Source organism: Podarcis gaigeae (genome assembly GCF_964106915.1).
Source record: "Podarcis gaigeae genome assembly, chromosome: 13".
Taxonomy (NCBI): domain Eukaryota; kingdom Metazoa; phylum Chordata; class Lepidosauria; order Squamata; family Lacertidae; genus Podarcis; species Podarcis gaigeae.
This window is the reverse complement of record NC_139689.1, coordinates 34,857,685-34,877,489: the sequence shown is the minus strand read 5'-3', so window position 1 is coordinate 34,877,489 and position 19,805 is coordinate 34,857,685. Positions and strand designations below refer to the sequence as shown.

The window sequence follows — 19,805 nt, the reverse complement described above, 5'->3', positions numbered from 1 at the left end:
TTTCTCCTCCCCCCTTCTCCCGGGAGCGTTCCACCGAGCGCGTCAGAGGAAGGAGACCAGAGAGGGTTGAGTCACGTGCTTCTGTTCTTTCTTGACAGGCTGGAGGTGACTGCGCGGCGGCGAAGCAACGCTCGAGGAGTCACGTGGTGTCGGGGAGGGGCGGAGAGCGGCGCGCCTCAGTTCGTGACGTAGAAGAAACTGCGCGTGCCTGTGTCGTGTGTAGAGATTTAGGCACGTCACGTGTCTGCTTTGCTGGGAATTGGTTGTGAGTTCCTAATGAGTGCGCACTCAGGGATGATACTCTCCAACGTGGACGCGGCTTGATCTCTCTAGTTCAGGCATAGGCAAACTCGGCCCTCCAGATGTTTTGGGACTACACTTCCCATCATCCCTGACCACTGGTCCTGTTACCTAGGGATGATGGGAGTTGTAGTCCCTAAACATCTGGAGGGCCGAGTTTACCTATGCCTGCTTTGTTGTTGTTGTTGTTTAGTCGTGTCTGACTCTTCGTGACCCCATGGACCAGAGTACGCCAGGCACTTCTGCCACTGCCTCCCGCAGTTTGATCAAACTCATGCTGGTAGCTTCAAGAACACCATCCAACCATCTCGTCCTCTGTCGTCCCCTTCTCCTTGTGCCCTCCATCTTTCCCAACATCAGGGTCTTTTCCAGGGTCTTCTTATGAGGTGGCCAAAGTATTGGAGGCTCAGCTTCAGGATCTGTCCTTCCAGTGAGCACTCAGGGCTGATTTCCTTAAGAATGGAGAGGTTTGATCTTATTGCAGTCCATGGGACTCTCAAGAGTCTCCTCCAGCACCACAATTTAAAAGCATCAATTCTTTGGCAATCAGCCTTCTTTATGGTCCAGCTCTCACTATGCTCTGGTGGATGTGGAGCGCTGGTTCCATTGAAGAGAATTGTGTATGAGTCGAAACGGACCCTTTATCGGTGGTGTTGCAGCTGTGATGGCCCATTCACAGGAGGATCACTGCTTCCGTTATCAAGGGGATACTTGATACATGCCTGAGCCAGGCTGTCTAGTAAACCCCATAGTCTCCAGCGGGATTTGCTTCCCAGATAGGATCGCAGTCTTAGACTGCAACCCCATTTGTTTTAGAATAATCCCCATTGAATCCAATGGGAGTTTGGAGTAGCCATGGCTAGGATTGGCGCCTAAACAATGTAAGTAGTGCTGGGGGGGGGTGGTTCCTCAAGGGCACACAGTGCCAGCACCTTATTTTCTAGAAGAAAAGCACTGGTTAAAAGGGTGGCATTTAACTATAACAACTTCATGGTGAGTATCGGCACTTTTTTCCTAGAAGAAAAGCACTGTGCTTAGGTAATTAAGGCATGAAGGGGTTAGCACCATAGAGCAGGCTTCCCTGCCAGGCTTGGTTAGGTAGTTCCTCTCCCCTCATCTTGGGAGGAAGGTAATTAAGCCTATTGTTTCCCTTCAGTCTACCTGAGCTCAGCATGTGAACAGGTTTTGAAAATGTAAATTCCTTTGAAAATACTGTTTTCTGTTTAAGCTGACTCTCCTCTTGACCCTGCACCTCCATCCCTACCATGGAGACACCCAACTTACTCCATTTTACTCTGGCTGGCAACTAAATTTGCCATTTACAGATAGGTAGCCGTGTTGGTCTGCCATAGTCAAAACAAAAAAAATTCCTTCCAGTAGCACCTTAAAGACCAACTAAGTCAGTTCTTGGTATGAGCTTTCGTGTGCATGCACACTTGTATCTGAAGAAGTGTGCATGCACACGAAAGCTCATACCAAGAACTGACTTAGTTGGTCTTTAAGGTGCTACTGGAAGGAATTTTTTTTGTTTTAAATTTGCCATGTTACTTTAAAGAGCAGTCAAACCGATATTATCTCCAGAAGAAAGATCCATCACCTTCTTGTATATAGTTTTAAAAGTTTTGTTTCAGCAGCGGTTTCTGTACAAACCTCCTGGAGCAAGCTGAACTCTCCACTTACCCCATCAGTTGATATACCTTGCTCCAGCAAAAGAGCAATCAGGAACTCCCTTTAAGCCCCTAATTCCTTTGTAGCTACTTGAGTACCTGCCCCATACCTCACCTATGACATCAGGTGTAGAGCATGTGGGCATGGTTTGCTAGGAATGCCTTCTCAGGCCAAACTGAGACCCCTGTCAAGCCCAATTCCTCATTCCTACTTTATTTGGCATAGATTAAAATTCCCATAGTTATCTTATTGATAGATATGTCGGTCCACGCACCTACCAGCAGGAGGAGACATTAACCTATCTTCTTTGGAAACAGTTAATGTTAACTCCTTTCTTGAGAATGGCTGCCCAAGGTAGATACCGGTACATAGTTTAGAAGTTGTTTCCACAGGTGACACTGGGGCTGCAATTCTGAATTCTGCATGTCTTTAAAGTGGACGTCTGTAAGACTCGGCTGTAATCATAAGCATAATTATGAGAAAGTAAGTCCCATTTAGCCACAGGCTTGTAATTACTAGACTGAGACACAGGTCTGGTTTCCACTTCCAATACAGTAGAATGTTTCAGGTTTGGCTCAGGATGTTTTGCCACCTGAGACAAAACAGAGCATGGTATCCCTGCCACCTTCACTCTCCACTGCCATCGTCTGAGGCAACTGGTGGCCCATGAAAGCCCCAGTATGCTGAAGACAGTGGGGGAGAAAAAAGGAGGCCAGAGTGGAGAAGGCGGGCAACAAATGCAGGAGGTGGCAAGAGCTTGGGGGCAGGGCTTTGCTACCCTTCCCAGCTGTCCCCACCTGAGGCGACTGCCTCAGCATGCCTCATGGGTGGGCCAGCTCTGGAACGTTTCTTTTCTCTTCTCCAGGATAGAAATGAGAACTGCCTTTAGGAATAAATACAGAAAATGTGGGTTTTGTGTGCTTTTTTTTTAAAAAAAAGTTGGACATTTAAAGCTGTAATGTGACTGCACACAAGGTCATGAAACACAAGATTTCTTTGTGCAACTGAATGCTGAATTTTGGCAGGGTGCAAGTCTGGGTGCACAATTTAAGGAGACTGACCTTTGCTACAGCTTGACTGGTATTCTGTATGGGTGATTTTTGACTTGAAGTACTTCGATCTGTAGTGTTAAAGCTGGACTGTTTTGCAGTTAACACCTTGGTTTGCATACGTCTTGGTTTGCATACGTCTTGGTTTGCATACATTTTGGATTACAAACATGTCAAGCCCGGAAGTGCGTGTCCCAGTTTGCAACCTTTTTTTGGATTACAACCCCCCCTTTTTTTTGGATTACGAACAAATTTTTTGGGGGGAGGCCCCATTGGCGAAACCGTGCCTTGGGTTATAACCTGTTTTGGTTTACAAACGGACCTCCGGAACGGATTATGGTTGTAAACCAAGGTACCACTGTATTCTGCCTCAGCCTGACACTCCACCCCCAACCTGCAATAAGGATATAACAAGGCTGACAGTGCCGCTGGGTTGTTGTAAATCACTTAGCTTCAGTACCAACCTGTGTTCAGTACCAACATAGCTTTACATTGCCACTGTGTTAACAGCCTCTACTCCCACAACCTGCTATATGATGGGAAATGGACTGAATTGGCTGTGAAATTTGCACAGGTGTGGCAATTATCTAAAACTTAGGACTTTAAAAAATAATGTAGGTTGTAAACCTGTACACATTTACCTGGGAGTAAGTTCCACTTCCATTTACTTCTGAATTCAGTTGCATTTACTTCTCAGTAGTTATTCATAGGATTTTGCTGTTCAAATTTCACGCCAAACCATTCCCGAGTGAGGAAAAGCAGCAGCTCCTCTCCTGGACCTTTCTTTTCATGGGAGATCACACTGCTATGTAATCACAGCTATATTAACAGCTTAGGTTTCTGCATTGATTTCTATGGGCTGCCCTCACTTTCACCGGGGGTGGGGGGAGAAGATATAAAAATGCCTTTGCCAGTGGAACCCCATCAATTGACTATAGAGACAATAAGTTAATGCCTCTTTCCATTTATGTTTTTTAATCTGTGTATTAAACTCAGTGGGACTTACTTTTGAATAAATGTAATTAAGACTGGCCTATAAAAACCTCATTAGAATTCTTCACATTTATAAAGCCAATGAAAAGCTGTATGCCTTTGGGCATTTTCACCAGAACCTGTTCATATGTACTTGGGAAGGAAATCCCACTTAATTAAATTAGATTTATTTTTAATTAAATGTCTATTCGACTTCATAAATGTCCTAAGGAGAGTAATCCTGTGCACATTTATTCAGAAGATAAATTCCTGATAAATGTGTTATCTAGTTGCAGGCTTAGTCATAGTTCATTGGTAGAGCATCCGGCATCTCTAAGTAAGGCAAGGAGAGGCTCCCTTTCTGAAACCTTGGGAGAGCTGCTGCCAGCCAGTGTTGACAGTATTGAACCAGATGGAGCACTGGGTGTAAGGCAGTTTCCCACAACTGTTCAGTGGAAGGTCGTCATTCTGTTTAGATGCACAACCAGCAAATGCCACTCGCTCAATGTCATTTGAGAAGCACTTTACATTTGTGAAGGTGGGCACCTGGTTTTAAACTGGTTCCTTCTCCTTTCTGCCCCACACTGACTACCAATATTCACCAGTGACACTCTCAGGACTATCCAGTTATAAGCTGAACTGCCTTTTGCTCCAATTGAATACTAAAGCACGGTTTTCCCTGGGGGAATGCAACAAGGCAAGAGGAAGTGTGGATAAGCCTTGGAAAGCAGCTTGGCTCGCAAAGGGCTTCAGGCGTTGAAGAGCCCTCTCTCTCCACTGCTTCACAAAACTACACTTCCCAGCATTCCCTGCAAAGGGTGGTGCCTTCAGCTGTAAGTTTCCAGGCTAGGGGCTGTCCGATGACTGAGAGTATCAAGTTTCTCCCCTTTGCTAATCAGCGTCAGCTTCTCTGTTTTAGTAGGAAGTAGCAACTGATCTGTCCTGTAGATTCTCGCATCGCTAGGAAGGAGGCTGTTTGGCTTCTTCGCCACTTGGAAGGGTGAGTAGGCAGTTAAGAGTTACCCCGACTCTTAGCAACAAGTCATCTCTTTCCTGAGCGGCGCCCTTTGCCGACTGTGACTGGGAAGGGGGTAGTTTGATTTATTTTATAAAGTGTGTCGCACATTGAGGAAGAGAGCTAGCTGCGCACTGGGGGTGCAGGAAGGAGGTCAGGCGGTGATGGCAACCGGTTGCAATCTTAAGTCATGCGCTTGCCTTGTGTTTTGCTTCGCCAGTACACAGAGGAAGCAATCTTTCACTTGATCAGGCTACGTCTAGATTGGAGCTTTCCAAATTTTTCATGTCGGTGACATGCTTTTTAGACACGCACCATTTCGCGATGCACTAATTCGGTTTTACTAGCAAGCCGGAGGTTAAACTAAGCCATTTCCAGTCCCAGGAGAAGCATGGGGAGCGTTTGCGCAACACACCTACACACTGCAGCCAACACACTAACGTGTCGCGACACACAGTTTGGAAAGCTCTTTTCTAGCTGTTGTGGACTGCAACCCTCACCAGCCCTGACAGTGTCTGATGGGAGCTTTTAGGATAAAAGAAGTTGTGGGTTGGGGTAACAAGATTGTTTGTATTAAAGTGAGGTAGTGTTGGAAAAAGTTACCTGTAAAATATCCATCATTATGATGGGTGGTGAAGAAGGGCTTGTAAGTATCTTAGCCGTGTTAGAAGTCCTCTTTCCGTGAGGCTGCCCAGCATGACGTTCTTTTCCCCATAAGAGTGAATGTCACACCGTTCAGTTCTGTGAGAAGAAATAAGGGCATGCACTTGGACCCCATATCTAAATTGTCAATAAGTGTAATCCAGCTTCTAAAGCAGGGGTAGCAATGTGGTACCCTATAACTCCCATCATTTCTGGCCATTGGCCATGCTGGCTGGGTCCGGTGGTGTTCCCTGGCATCTGAAAGGCACCACGCTGCCTATCCCTGCTGTAAGGCATTAAATACATTATTACAGTCACAACATGGTTTACGCGTTTGGAATGGAATATTCGTGTTGGTTCTGTCGCGTTACAGAACAGCTTGTGACATGTTTAAACAGTGTGTGTAACTTGCATGCCGAGCCTCAAGTTGCAAAGTTAAAAGGAAATGTTTTCTGGGGAAGCATTCGTCCCCCCACTTATTAAAAAAAAATAGGCATCTAGCACAGGAAATATGTAATGTCCCCCAACAGAAGCATTGGGGTGGTGTGTTACTGCAGCAGTGCATTACTGCTGGGGCTGGTAATCTGGAAGCAACTTAAAAAGAAACAGAAACAAGAATGTATAAGACGCAGTGTGGCGTAGTGAATAAGCATATGAGTTGGAAAGTCCAGGGTCAAATATCTTTTCCGTTGTAAACGTTGCAAGCTGCCATGTGTCAGCATCGACCCTCAATCTTGCCTGTCTTGCAGTACTGTTGTTTTACTGCAAGAATATATATGAAGCATTATGAGGAGGGCTGTGAATTCAGAAGCAGCACGTCTCTCTCTCTCTCTCTCTCTCTGTGTGTGTGTGTGTGTGTGTGTGAAGACCTGGGCTTAATCCCACATATCAAATCTCTGCCTGAGATCTCGGAGATTCCTTGTTAGTCAGCACAGAACACACAGGACCAACGGCCAGTATAGTAGGATGTGTAACTCGTGATTACCGAAAACATTTTTCATATTTAACAAAGCAAGTCTCTGCCCTCCGCGTTCTTTCCACCTACAATTTCAGCAATTATGAAGCTACGGCACTTTCATAGATCATTCATATACTGCATAAGTTACTTCCTATAATGTAGTGGTTAAGTTCACTGGTTAAAATCTAACCTCTTCCATGAGTTCGCTAAGTGGTATTAGGTAAGCCACTCTCATAGCTTTTATTCTACCCTGCACACCTACAATATGTATATAGGACTATCTTTTTTTTGTAAGGGTGGCTGGGATTGCTTGAAGTACTTTTGAATGCCATAGAGCATGATAATAAAGGCTTGATGCTAATGTAGCTAAATAAGACCACTGTAGATGCTTGTACGTTAGCAGTGATGCTATTAACCACTGCTAGCAAACATGTTTTCAGCTTGCACTGTTGTGGACCTTTCCTCCCCACCATGCAACTACTTGCATCCTCTGGTTTCTTTCTAGACTGAAACCACTGTCTCTCTCATAGCCTTTATTCCCTTTCTAGACCTCTTTGTTTACCTTCCCCCTTTCATGTTCCTCCATGACATCCTGTTGACCAAAACAATCAGCATGCTTTATTTCAGCAGGCAAAGCGTGGGGAAGCCCACTTGGCAGCTTGGGAAAAGAGAGCATTTGGGCTGTTTCCTGACTGGCCTAAGAACTTGTTTCTGTTTCCCCATCTATAGACAAACATCCAAATAAATCCCCAAACACCATTCAAAATGAGAATTCTAAGAATACTCGGGCAATGAAATCAGCTACTGAAAGGGTAGCTGTTGGAAACTTAGGAAGAGGGGGGCTCTTAAATGCTTGTCAAGGTTGCTTTAGATATAGGTGGAGCCAACTTTCTATTTGGCAATTCACCTGCTAGCCATAAATGGAATCCAACAGCCTATGTTCCCATGCTGGCCATGGAAGAAGGTGGCTTTCCTTCCTCTGCAGCCAACATGGAGATGCAGTTTACTAGAAGGCTAGTAATAAAAACAGCCTTGTAGGCTAATAATTTTTGTGGGGATATTTACAAGGCTGAGTCCTCTAATTGCTGGTTCTAGCAGGGCTTCTGCAGACTTGTACTCCCCGGGACAGATTGCTCTGTCTTCCACTCTGCTGCCTCTGATTATCTCCAAAATCTGCTTCACCATGGGGCTACATGAAAAGTCATCCTCATAGGGCTGCTGGTGCCCACAGCTGCCTGTGACTGTTAGTAGGGGATTTTCTTCTGGTTGTGCAGGAAAATGCGAAACATGACAACTAGAGGCCAAGTTGAATTGAGATGGGGACTTTCCATGCGTCCCAAATTGGTGGAACAGCATGTCCTCCAAGCATGTCCCTTGCTGGCTCAGATTATTCAGATGTCTGAATTTTTGATTTTGCAAAGCAGTTGATTGATTGGAATTCCTTGTGTGGCCTTTTGATGTGCCAGCACAGCAATATGCAACTGATGCTTTGGTTTCTCTACACTAGTTCTGGATTGACACCCCCCACAGCTGTCTAGGTATATGAAAGCTACTTCACAATCCATGCTTTGTTCTACATCAGGCACCCCCAAACTCGGCCCTCCATCTGGTACGTAGGCTGAGACCCTACCTGCCTGCAGACTGTCTCGCCAGAGTGGTGCATGCTCTAGTTATCTCTCGCTTGGACTACTGCAATGCGCTCTATGTGGGGCTACCTTTGAAGGTGACCCAGGAACTACAACTAATCCAGAATGCGGCAGCTAGACAGGTGACTAGGAGCGGCCACCGAGACCATATAACACCGGTCTTGGAAGACCTACACTGGCTCCCAGTACGTTTCCGAGCACAATTCAAAGTGTTGGTGCTGATCTTTAAAGCCCTAAATGGCCTCGGTCCAGTATACCTGAAGGAGCATCTCCACCTCAATCGTTCTGCCCGGACACTGAGGTCCAGTGCCAAGGGCCTTCTGGCGGTTCCTTTGCTGCGAGAAGCCAAGTTACAGGGAACCAGGCAGAGGGCCTTCTTGGTAGTGGCACCCGCCCTGTAGAGCGCCCTCCCACCAGATGTCAAAGAGAAAAATAACTACCAAACTTTTAGAAGACATCTGAAGGCAACCCTTTTTAGGGAAGCTTTTAATGTTTAATAGGTTATTGTATTTTAATGTTTTGTTGGAAGCCGCCCAGAGTGGCTGGGTATAAATAATAATAAATTATTATTATTATTATTAATTAATTAATTAATTAATTAATTAATTACAATTCCCATCATCCCTGACCACTGGTCCTGTTAGCTAGGGCTGATGCCTGTTCTACAGTTTCTACAGTAAGATCGCTATGGCATTTCAGTGGATCTGCTCCTGTGCCTTTAAGAGAAGCCCCAACAAGTAGTATAGCTTGTGTGAGCTAGAAGGTAAAGTGTTGGTTTAGGACCAGGGAGACCCAGTTTCAAATTCCCACTCAGGCATGCAGCTCATTCAGTGATCGGTCAGTCAGCATCTCTCTGCCTCACTGAACACCCAATAGCTCTATAAATATTGAAGCGCAGTTGTTCAGAAACAGGGCCAGTGAAGCTTTTCCTGGCATGGATGGGGAAAGCTTCACCGGCTTCATTTCTGCGCCCGCCGTTCTGCTGTTATGGCACACTTGGAGCAGTAAACAAGTACGCAACTTCTGCCAAGCTCTGCCACTTGACTTGGACTCGGATTTGATGGCCTTATGGCACAGGTAGGTGGCAGGTGTGTCTCCTAAACCCTGCAGCAGAGACAATTGCTGGAACTCGTATAGGGTGCGGCTCCTCAGTGACACACGGAAAGTGAAAGCTGCAGGCTATTGTGGTTCTGCTCTAGGCAGGCTGTGCTGTTAAATGCTTTCTCAATTCCAGGAAACGGCAGAGCTGGCTGTTGGCTCTGTTTATCTCAAAGTTTGCCTATTCAGAAGAGGATGGAAATGAGCAGCACATAAAGAAGGACTGGCTTTGCTTTGTACAGAAGAATGTTACGCATCTGAATCTCTTGCAGGGAGCTCTCAAGTCCTGGGATAGTAGAAGGAAGAGACCTAGAGACTATTCAGCAAGAGACAGGTGTGGGCAGGATGGGTGCTGTATCTCGTCTCCTTTTTCTATTTTGTTCTGCTTCTCTTTTTATTATCTATTTACTACATGGAGCTTAGGGACATGGGTGGCGCTGTGGGTTAAACCACAGAGCCTAGGGCTTGCCGATCAGAAGGTCAGCGGTTCAAATCCCTGTGACGGGGTGAGCTCCCGTTGCTCAGTCCCTGCTCCTGCCAACCTAGCACTTCGAAAGCACATCAAAGTCAAATAGATAAATAGGTACCGCTCCGGCAGGAAGGTAAACGGCGTTTCTGTGCGCTGCTCTGGTTCGCCAGAAGCGGCTTAGTCATGCTGGCCACATGACCCGGAAGCTGTACGCCGGCTCCCTCGGCCAATAAAGCGAGATGAGTGCCGCAACCCCAGAGTCGGTCACGACTGGACCTAATGGTCAGGGGTCCCTTTACCTTTACCTTTACCTGGAGCTCAGGGTAGTGTATATGCCACGCCTCCTCATTTTTATCCTCTCAACAACCCTGTGAAGTAAGTAAGGCTGAGAAGCAGCAACTCAACCCAGTGAGTTTTGTAGTTGATCAGGATTTGAACCTGTGTCTCCCAGGTCCTAGCCTGACCCTCTATACTTGTTAGACCATGCTGGCTCCCCTAGCTAAGCCAACAAATGCTTACTAGAGCACAGGAACAATGCACAGGAAACATCAACAACCTTGCTGAGGAAATGACTTCTTTGGCAAACCATGTCTTCCAGAACTCAGGGGTTTCTTCTTTGTTCCCTTCCTTCCTTCCACAACCTAAGGCAACGGTGGGAAACCTGTAGCCCTCTTGATACCGTTGGTCTACAACTCCCATCATCCCAAGCCATTGGCCATCGTGGCTCAGGCTGATAGGGACTGAAGTCCAACAATGTCTGGAGGGCTTAGCTGGGGTCAGCAACCTTTTTCAGCAGTGGGCCGATCCACTGTCCCTCAGACCTTATGGGGGGGCCGGGCTATATTTTGAAGGGAAATGAACAAATTCCTATGCCCCCACAAATAACCCAGAGATGCATTTTAAATAAAAGCACACATTCTACTCATGTAAAAACACCAGGCAGGCTCCAAAGATAACCCAGAGATGCATTTTAAATACAGTGGTACCTCCAGTTACGAACTTAATTCGTTCTGGAGGTCCGTTCTTAACCTGAAACCCTTCTTAACCTGAGATACCACATTAGCCAATGGGGCCTCCCACTTCCGCCATGCCGCTGGCACGCGATTTCTGTCTTCATCCTGAGGTAAAGTTCTTAACCCAAGGTACTATTTCTGGGTTAGCGGAGTCTGTAACCTGAAGTGACTGTAACCTGAAGTGTTTATAACCTGAGGTACCACTGTAAAAGGACACATTCTACTCATGTAAAAGCACACTGATTCCCGGACCATCTGTGGGCCGGATTTAGAAGACGATTGGGCCGGATCTGACCCCCAGGCCTTAGTTTGCCTACCCATGGCTTACAGCCTTGCCTTGACTTAAGAGCTGCTCATGGAGGCAGTTTTTATTCAGGGAAGGGTAGCCAACATGGTGCCTTCCAGACATTGGAATACAATTCCCATTATCCTTTGCCATTGGCCATGCTGGCTGGGGCTGATGGGAGTTGGAATTCGACAACTAGAGGGCACTACATTGTCTACTCCTCCCTTAGGGTGAGGAAGCAGGAGTTCTAAGATGTGAAGAGGCCGTCAGTGCTGTTTTCCCCTCCACACGTTACCCTTGCACACATATCTACATGAAGATGCAATCCAGTAGCACAACTCCTACTGTAATGAAATGGAATTGTGCAACAGGACTACTGCACTCTTATCACATCCTGGGTTAATTTCAGCAGAGCTTGTGGAGGAGAACGTCCCCTGAGTTGTCCTCTGTGGGTCAAATCAGTTCATCTGCTGTTCTGCTGCCCTTGATGATACCCAAGGTCTGCCACACTGCGGGGCTATGTGAGGAGATGTTTTCCTCATAGGGCTGCTTCTGTCGACAGCTGCCTGTGACTTTTATTAGGGGATTTTTCCAGGGTGTGCAGGGAAAAGGAGCAGCATTACAACTTGAGGCCACGTCAAATTGAGATGGGGGACTTCCCTTCATCCCCAGATTTGTGGAACAGAATGTCCCCTAAGCATATCTCCTCCAGGCTCGGTTTATTCAGATTTCTGCTATAAATAACTCCAAATCCTACCACCAGACACCAGGGAACCTGCAGATGGAACAGATTTCTGAAAAGATTAATGAAGTTGCCTTATCTGGAATGTTGCCTTTGTTGGAGCTGTGGGGAAAGTGATCACAGAGATCTGGAAATCTTCAGAGCTTCCCGTATTCTCTTTCCATAAACATTAGCTTAAGAAACACCCCCACCACATTTAAAAGTAAAAGCAACGTTTTTGTATGGATCTGTGCTGTGCAACTTGAGATCTGTGAGTGTTCCGAAATCCCTCACTCTCTCTCCCTTTTTAAGTATTTAAATATTGGTGTCATCAAGACCAGCATGGCTGGATTCTGATGCAAGAAAGCGGAGCATCAAAAACAAATCATGCACATTTGGCTACTGGCATCCCCACCAATTTCCTTCACCCTGTATGCCCTCTCTCTCTGTTATCTGGAGCGGTCATGTCTTGCTGCTCTTCCGCTGCTATGAGGATCAGCCAGGGACCTCGTGCCTCTGCTTTCATGGAATTGGGAAAGCTGTCTGGGGAGAGAGCTCCTCCTCTCTGGTGACTGGCCAGGAACTGATCAGGTTGCTCCTGAAGCACCCGAGAGAATATTTTATTTTGGATTGGCCCAAAACAGAAGGCGTCAACATGGTAGCCTATAGATGATGCTGAACTCCAGCCCCCATGTGTCCCAGCCAGCATGGATGATGGGAGTTGGTTGTTCAACAACACCTGGAAGGCTCCATCTTGGCTACCCTGGCTTGAGTCAGCATTTTAGCTGGTGTGCACCAAAGACGCTCCCTTTCTGCTAATTAACACAAGGAAGGTCTAGATTCAGATAGGTAGCCGTGTTGGTCTGATGCAGTCGAAATATATATAAAAAATTGTCCAGTAGCACCTTAGAAACCAACTAAGTTTGTTCTTGGTATAAGCTTTATGTAAATGTAACAAAACATTTATTGGGTGTGAGAAGAGGGGGGACCTTTGAAATTATGGCTTAGCTATCAACTGGGCTGATTTGCACTTTCAAAAATTCCCCCCTCCTTGGAGCAGGGGCTGCTTAGAGGAGGAAAGCCTCCCCACAGTGCATGGGTGGTGCCATTTTGGCTAAATAAACATTGGCCCTGAAGTCAGGAAATAGAGGGGGGAAATAGGGCCTGTTGCCGTGTAGAGCATTTAACAGTGGCAATCAGCTGTGTCGTCTTCTTAGAAACTCTGTTCCATTTCTCTTAGGTTTTCCATTTCCCCCACTCCTGACGCTTTCCACATTCGGTGCCCTCTTGAGCATATTCAATCAGTCCTCATTGGGCTGTTCAGGGGTAATTTGACTCCTTTTGATTCCCCTGCTCCCCCCTCCCCAGAATGATTTGTGTGGGTTTCTAGGTACTTCTGCAAATTTTGGAGGTTCCCTTGAATATGCTCCTTGTTGTCTGTGATACTATTTTAGACAAACTGTTAGTGGTGTTTGGGGAACTGAAGATTTCAATTAGTGTAAAGGAAGAATAGGTTGTAACCCACCAGGATAATTCTCCTCTGGGAGCCCAGCTTAAGATATCCCCAGTGGATTATGCACTTTGGGACAAATTTACCTGTCTCCACATCGCTGCTATAATAATGCTTAAACTCTGCTACCTGAGGAGACTGTTTCCCCTGGTCTTGTGGTAATAACCATTTCCATAGAACACCTCACTAGTCAACAAGTTGGACTTTGGAGAGTACACTGGTGCCCATTATAGATAACCTTATTTAGTTTATTGTTTGTCCACGGGCTTGCCCTGTTTACTCAGGTCAGCAAATGACATCATGAAATAACCAAGTTGGCTTGCTCATGTTTGCCTTTGCCCGACATGTTACTACTATCCTGTCTTTCCATCTTTAACTATAAAAGAAACTTAAGGCCAATTCATGTGGCTATATTACTGTTTCATCCAATCCTGTTCCACACCCAATCCTGCTCCAGTAACATCTGAATGAAATGTACATGGGTCTGGTGAGTCATGAGGGTAGTTCCCATGTTGGTACTGCCAGCCACCAGAAATGTGTCGCGTGCATGTTAGACTTGTCAAGAATGCGGACAGCTATGCTCAAATACGAGCCTTCAGTCTGATCTGTGGAGGAAGAGAATAATAATAACAAAAGAAGTGTGCTCACGTACACTACATTTCCGTGAGAAAAAATTGTGGTCACACTGAAGTTCACATGGCCGCCAGTAGACAGCCACGCCAACTGCAGTGTGGTGACAGAAAGCAGCCGGCAGGCAGTTGGCAGGTAGCCCAGGCGAGTTGCTGAGGATGGAACCGTATTTAGGAGACCCCCTGTTCCCCTCACAGAGCTACAATTCCCAGAGTGGATTAACAAACAATTCCTCTTCCCAGGGAACTCTGGGATTTGTAGCTCTGTGAGGTCTCTCAGGCCCATGTAGGGCGAGGGGCAGCTGGGTAAAAAAAAAAAATCCAGTCAAAGGCAACTATGGGGTTGTGGCATTCATCTCGCTTTCAGGCTGAGGGAGCTGGCGTTTGTCCACAGACAGCTTTCTGGGTCATGTGGCCAGCATGACTAAACCACTTCTGGTGCAATGGAACACTGTGATGGAAGCCAGAGGGCATGGAAACGTTTACCTTCCCGCCAGAGTGGTACCCATTTATCTACTTGAACTAGGGTGCTTTCGAACTGCTAGGTTGGTAGGAGCTGGGCAGAGCAAGGGGAGCTCACCCTGTTGCAGGGATTCGAACCGCCGATCTTCTGATGGTCAAGCTTAAGAGGCTCAGTGGTTTAGACCCCAGTGCCACTCACGTCCCAACTTGGCTGTCATGCCAAGAATGCCACGTGCCTCCTAGACGACCAGGGGCTCCCGCCCCATCCCTCAGACAAGCTCTACACAGGTCTCAGCACCCTTAGCAAACCACAGCTCCCAGAATTCTTTGGGGGAAGCGCTGAATGTTTACAGTGGTACCCTAGTCCTTTGAGTGTATGGTGTGAATGTAGCGCTAGTGACGTCATTACAGAGGCCTGGTATAAAACAAGGCACTCATTGATTTGTAGCTCAGTCTTTGTCACTGTGCTTCATACATGCACATCCCAGCTGTGTGAGGTTCCAAACACACCGCTGTGATGGGAAGGTAAATGGCGTTTCCATGTGCTCTAGTTTCCGTCACGGTCTTCCGTTGTGCCAGAAGTGGTTTAGTCTTTCTGGCCACATGACCCGGAAAGCTGTCTGTGGACAAACACCAGCTCCCTCAGCCTGAAAGTGAGATGAGTGCCGCAACCCCATAGTTGCCTTTGACTGGGTGTAACAGCCCAGGGGTCCTTTACCTTTACCTTTTAATCAAACACATACACCGGAAGAGATACATACATCCCACAGAGTTGATGGAAAGGTAATTTTGAGCAGAGAAGTGGTGGGTGGGAAAGGGATAGCACACCGCCTCCCCTCTTTATTTCTCCAACAAATCACCTTTCTCCCTCCCCAAACTACTACTACTACTGTTGTTGTTATTTATTTCAACAATGTTGGGGATCCACATGCAAATATGTAGTTGGTCCCTTACAAGAAAAAGGATGGGGTTTGGGCAATGGTGTTTTTCCTACTGTAAGGTTAACATTCCCTTTCCCTGCCCTGTAACCTTTCCTTTGCTCCTGTGTTCAATGCCAGCAATGTTTTATTGGGCAAAATTCCTCCAGTGCCGTGAATATCTTGTTGTTAAGATACAGTTGAGATGACATCCTGAGGTCAAAATTAGCTGTGGTTGTTTTTAACTGCCCTTGGTTTTCTTTTTTTCCCATTTCTCTTTCCCCCTCATTGTCCTTTTTACAGAATCCGGGATGGAAGCTGCATTATGTAACAATTCGGAGGAACCTCCCACTTCTGCCGTCCTGCTAGACTCCCGTGCCTTCAATCAGGTCATCTTCACAGACATAGACAAATACTATGTCCCCGGAGCAGATATAACTTGCCATTACAACATTTCTCGGCACATCACCCCACGCCGGAAGGACTGGGTGGGAATATTCAGGGTAAGTCTGCAGTCATTTGCGGCGCACCGTGGACATTGGAACTGGCTTATGATAAATTGCAATCTCTTGCTTTATAACACAGCAGTCAAAGCAGGGTTATAAAGCTTCAGAGGAGATACTGTTCTCTGGACGGAGTTCTTCCAGAAAGCTGAGGGGTTTGTCAGAGCAGGGAAGGAGGAGAGATAATAGCTGATTGGCTGAGGCAGGGTGAGGTTATCAGGAAGGTATTCTACACTGGGAGCGCTTAGATCTTGGATAGTTGCATATGCACTTTTTTCCTTAAAAAAGATTTAAAAACCTTTAAGTGCTATTAAGAAATTAAATTGTGTCTGTGCGTGAATGTTTTCCTTTCCTAGAGGGAAGCAGAATGATGCATTTGTTGGAGCCAAGTGTGCATAACATTGCAAGTGTTTGTATATTACAAATACCAGTTTTGTAACATTTTCACTGTTACGGCTTCACCCAAGCAATTCTGGGAATTATAATCTGCTGGGGAGTGCTGTGAATTCTTTTGTTTGAGATCTCAACAGAGAGAAATTGTTGTTGTTGTTAATAAACTGGTTTAAGGATGATGTCCTGACAATTTTTAGTTGGACTTTCTTCTTCTGTGTGGACCTCTGATACAGTCATACCTCGGGTTAAAGTTGCTTCAGGTTGAGCTTTTTCGGGTTGCGCTCTGCGGTGACCCGGAAGTAACGAAATGCGTTACTTCCGGGTTTTGCCGCTCGCGCATGCGCAGACGCTCAAAATGATTTCACGTGCATGCGCAGAAGCGGCAAATCGCGACCCGCGCAGATGCAAGTTGCATTGTTTTCAGGATGTGAATGGGGCTCCAGAACAGATCCCATTCGCATCCAGAGGTACCACTGTATATTTGTCCTGTAAACCCAGCGGCTACCATCCCGGGCCATGCTACTTTAAGGAGCGGCATGCTGGGCTCTGGGGCACCTGGACTTGCACGCCACCTTGGGCTCCAGCAGGCTGCCCCCATAGGTAAGTGCCGCCGGGGATGCCCTGCCCCCTAGCTACGCTATTGTGTAAACCTGCTGTGTAAATATGTCCCTTGTTTTAGAACAGGCTGCTTTTAGTGCACTGGATTAGAGCACAAAGAGGACAGCTTGTTGAACTGTCACTACTCCTGGCCTGTTTCTCGGTTCGTTGAAGGATCCCACTCACATATTTTGATTTTGCAGGTGGGGTGGAAGACCGCTCGCGAATACTTCACGTTTGTGTGGGCGCCTTTGCCAAGGAACCCCGACAGCAGTGACGACGAACTTCAGGAGGTGCTCTTTAAAGGTCTGTGGCAGGAAGGGAAGGAGTTGGGTGGTGTTATTTCTTGAAATAGGCATTGTTTGCATGCTAAAAAATAAATAAACTTCAGTGCAATAAGTCTGACCAGGTAGAAGTCAACTTCCTATGTTAGCTTTGCATGCTTGAAGGAGCTAAAAATGACATGTGGCTTTTTTTATTCTTTCAGCCTACTACCTGCCAAAGGACGATGAATATTACCAGTTTTGTTACGTGGACCAGGATGGCCTCGTCCGTGGAGCCAGCGTCCCCTTCCAGTTCCGTGCAGAGACCGAGGATGACATGTTGGTGGTTACCACGCAGGTTCGCTTCCTTCGTTTGTGCCCTGCGCTATGTAGTGGCTCATTTGCGACATTCCCAAGCCTCTACCAATCCATTATGGCTTCTTGTCTGTTCCCTTCTTCTGCCTTTGTCACTATGCGTAGTCCGAACAGGATGCCTCATTGTACACTTCATGTGGCTCACACTGTGTCATGCGGTAGGCTAATTTTCAGAGCGGAGTGCTCCATGCTATCCTATAGGTGAGATCTGTGCCCTTGCAGTAACCTCTAGTGACTATCTCTGTGAGTTCCTATATGTGATAAAACCACAGTGCTTTGTACGTAGAAGATCCCAGGCTGAAGCCCCAACCTCTCTGAGGGCTTTTTGCTTTTTATGTTTTATGTGTGAGTAGTTAATGCAGACGAGTCAATCTCCAGCGCTGCTTTAAAAGGCAGCGAAGCAGCCGAGAAGAGAAGCCATATGGAAAAGCAATCCTGCTCTGCCTCTGTACTCTCCTGCAACTGTTCTTTTTTCCTCTGTACTTGAGACGCAAGGCCACCAGTATCGGGGGCACTTGAAAAATACACATGAGCAAAAAAGGGCCCTGCCCCAAGGAGCTTACAGTCTTTGAAGAGGACAAATGGGGAGAGGGGGTTTGATTAGGCATAAATGTGGCTATTGTGTACCTAGGCTTTGTTTTGGATAAGGCACCAAGGGATTAAGGCAGGTATGTCCAAGGTCTGTTTTGGGGGCCTAATCCGGCCCGCTGGTTGGTTTAATCCGGCCCCCACAGGCAGCTCCTTCCCGGGGTAAAATCCAAAATAAAGGTCAACAATTCAAATCCTTAAAAAATCCCCCCTTTGGGTAAAATCCCCCCAAAAGGTCAATAACTTCAATCCTAAAAAAAGTGAACAACTTTGGTCGGCCCTCACGCATATGTTTACTTCATTAAATCTGGCCCTCTTAGAAAAAAGTTTGGGCACACCTGGATTAAGGTTAACATTTTGTGGAAGAAAGGGATGCGGGTGGCCCTGTGGTCTAAACCACAGAGCCTAGGGCTTGCTGATCGGAAGGTCGGCAGTTCGAATCCCTGCGACAGGGTGAGCTCCCGTTGCTCGGTCCCTGCTCCTGCCAACCTAGCAGTTCGAAAGCACATCAAAGTGCAAGTAGATAAATAGGTACCGCTCTGGCGGGAAGGTAAACGGCATTTCCGTGCGCTACTCTGGTTTCGCCAGAAGCGGCTTAGTTATGCTGGCCACATAACCCAGAAGCTCTATGCCGGCTCCCTCAGCCAGTAAAACGAGATGAATGCCACAACCCCAGAGTCGTCCGTGACTGGACCTAACAGTCAGGGGTACCTTTACCTCTTTACCTTTGTGGAAGAAGAGGGATCGGGAGGAACAGGGAGAGATGGTGCTGCAAGAGAGGTGCTTTCTCAGGTAGGGGGTTTACCTGCCAGAATGGGGAAATACGGAGGCATTTAAGAAGCCAAGGCAGCGTACGCATCATACCTTGAAAGCATTTAGTGGCCCGCAAAGAATCCTGGGTTGCTGTAGTTCCCCCTCCCAAAGAACTACAATTCCTAGCGCCCTTAACAAATTGCAGTTCTCAGGATCCTTGAGGGGGAAGCTACATGCTTTGAATGTATGGTGTGTACACAGCCCCCCCCCCAAAAAAAACCCTTTGGGCTGAAGGGGGTAGAGTCAAAAGTAACAAAGCTTCCCAATGTTTCAGATTGTGTAGAAGATCAAATTCTGCTGACACATCCTCTTCCAAGTCGGCCAAATTTTAAGAAGGGAGCCCCCAGAGAGCACATCTGCTCACAGTGTCAAGTGCCTTGACTTAATCAAAGCATTTGACACCGTGAGCAGCTGTGATCTCAGGAGGGTCCTTTTTCAGTCCTCCTTATGTCACACGCTGACTTGCCCGAGACTGATGTCCAGAGGCATGTGCTGCTTCATCTGTCAACCTCCTTAAAAAACAAAAAGGGAGAAAGAAATTAAACCTGGCTATGGTCCACTTGCCTTTGCCGTGCATACACATCACCAACAAGAGAGGCAAAGAAAATACGGCTTTTGCATGACATTTGCTCACAATAGTGGGGAAAGCTGTGACCAGGATGCCCAAGTGCTGCCTGTTGATGAGCAATGTTACAAAAGTTGGGTGCCACCCCCACTCTCTGCTGAGCAATAGCAAGAGCCCAGGGGGTTCCAGGCCCTCACCCAGGGTCTGTGTTCCTTTGGAGAATTGAGACATGGCGGAGACTGTTGTAGCTTTAAGAAATATGGTTTATTCGCCTATTTACACCTTCAGTCTGCATGGAGGGAGTCAGATCTTACAGCATGGTTATTTCAAGAGCGACTTGTCTCCCACAGCGG

The 19,805-nt window shown here is 46.8% G+C and overlaps 1 protein-coding gene across 5 annotated transcripts in view; it reads left to right on the top strand.

Annotated features, from left to right (window-relative positions):
- The first annotated feature begins 23 nt into the window (after positions 1–23).
- CALCOCO2 (calcium binding and coiled-coil domain 2) overlaps positions 24–19,805 on the top strand; it is a 35,812-nt gene continuing 16,030 nt past the window's right edge. The window contains exons 1-5 of one of the 5 annotated variants that reach the window (XM_083709546.1): positions 24–105; positions 9,485–9,682; positions 15,659–15,858; positions 17,052–17,154; positions 17,336–17,469. In XM_083709546.1, the coding sequence (XP_083565672.1) occupies positions 15,667–15,858; positions 17,052–17,154; positions 17,336–17,469 (429 nt within the window). In that variant the 5' untranslated portion in view covers positions 24–105; positions 9,485–9,682; positions 15,659–15,666. Of the gene's footprint in view, positions 106–4,809; positions 4,990–9,040; positions 9,328–9,484; positions 9,683–15,658; positions 15,859–17,051; positions 17,155–17,335; positions 17,470–19,805 lie in introns of those variants that run through there. The other 4 variants (XM_083709545.1, XM_083709544.1, XR_014557471.1 and 1 more) reach the window with 4 other exon arrangements.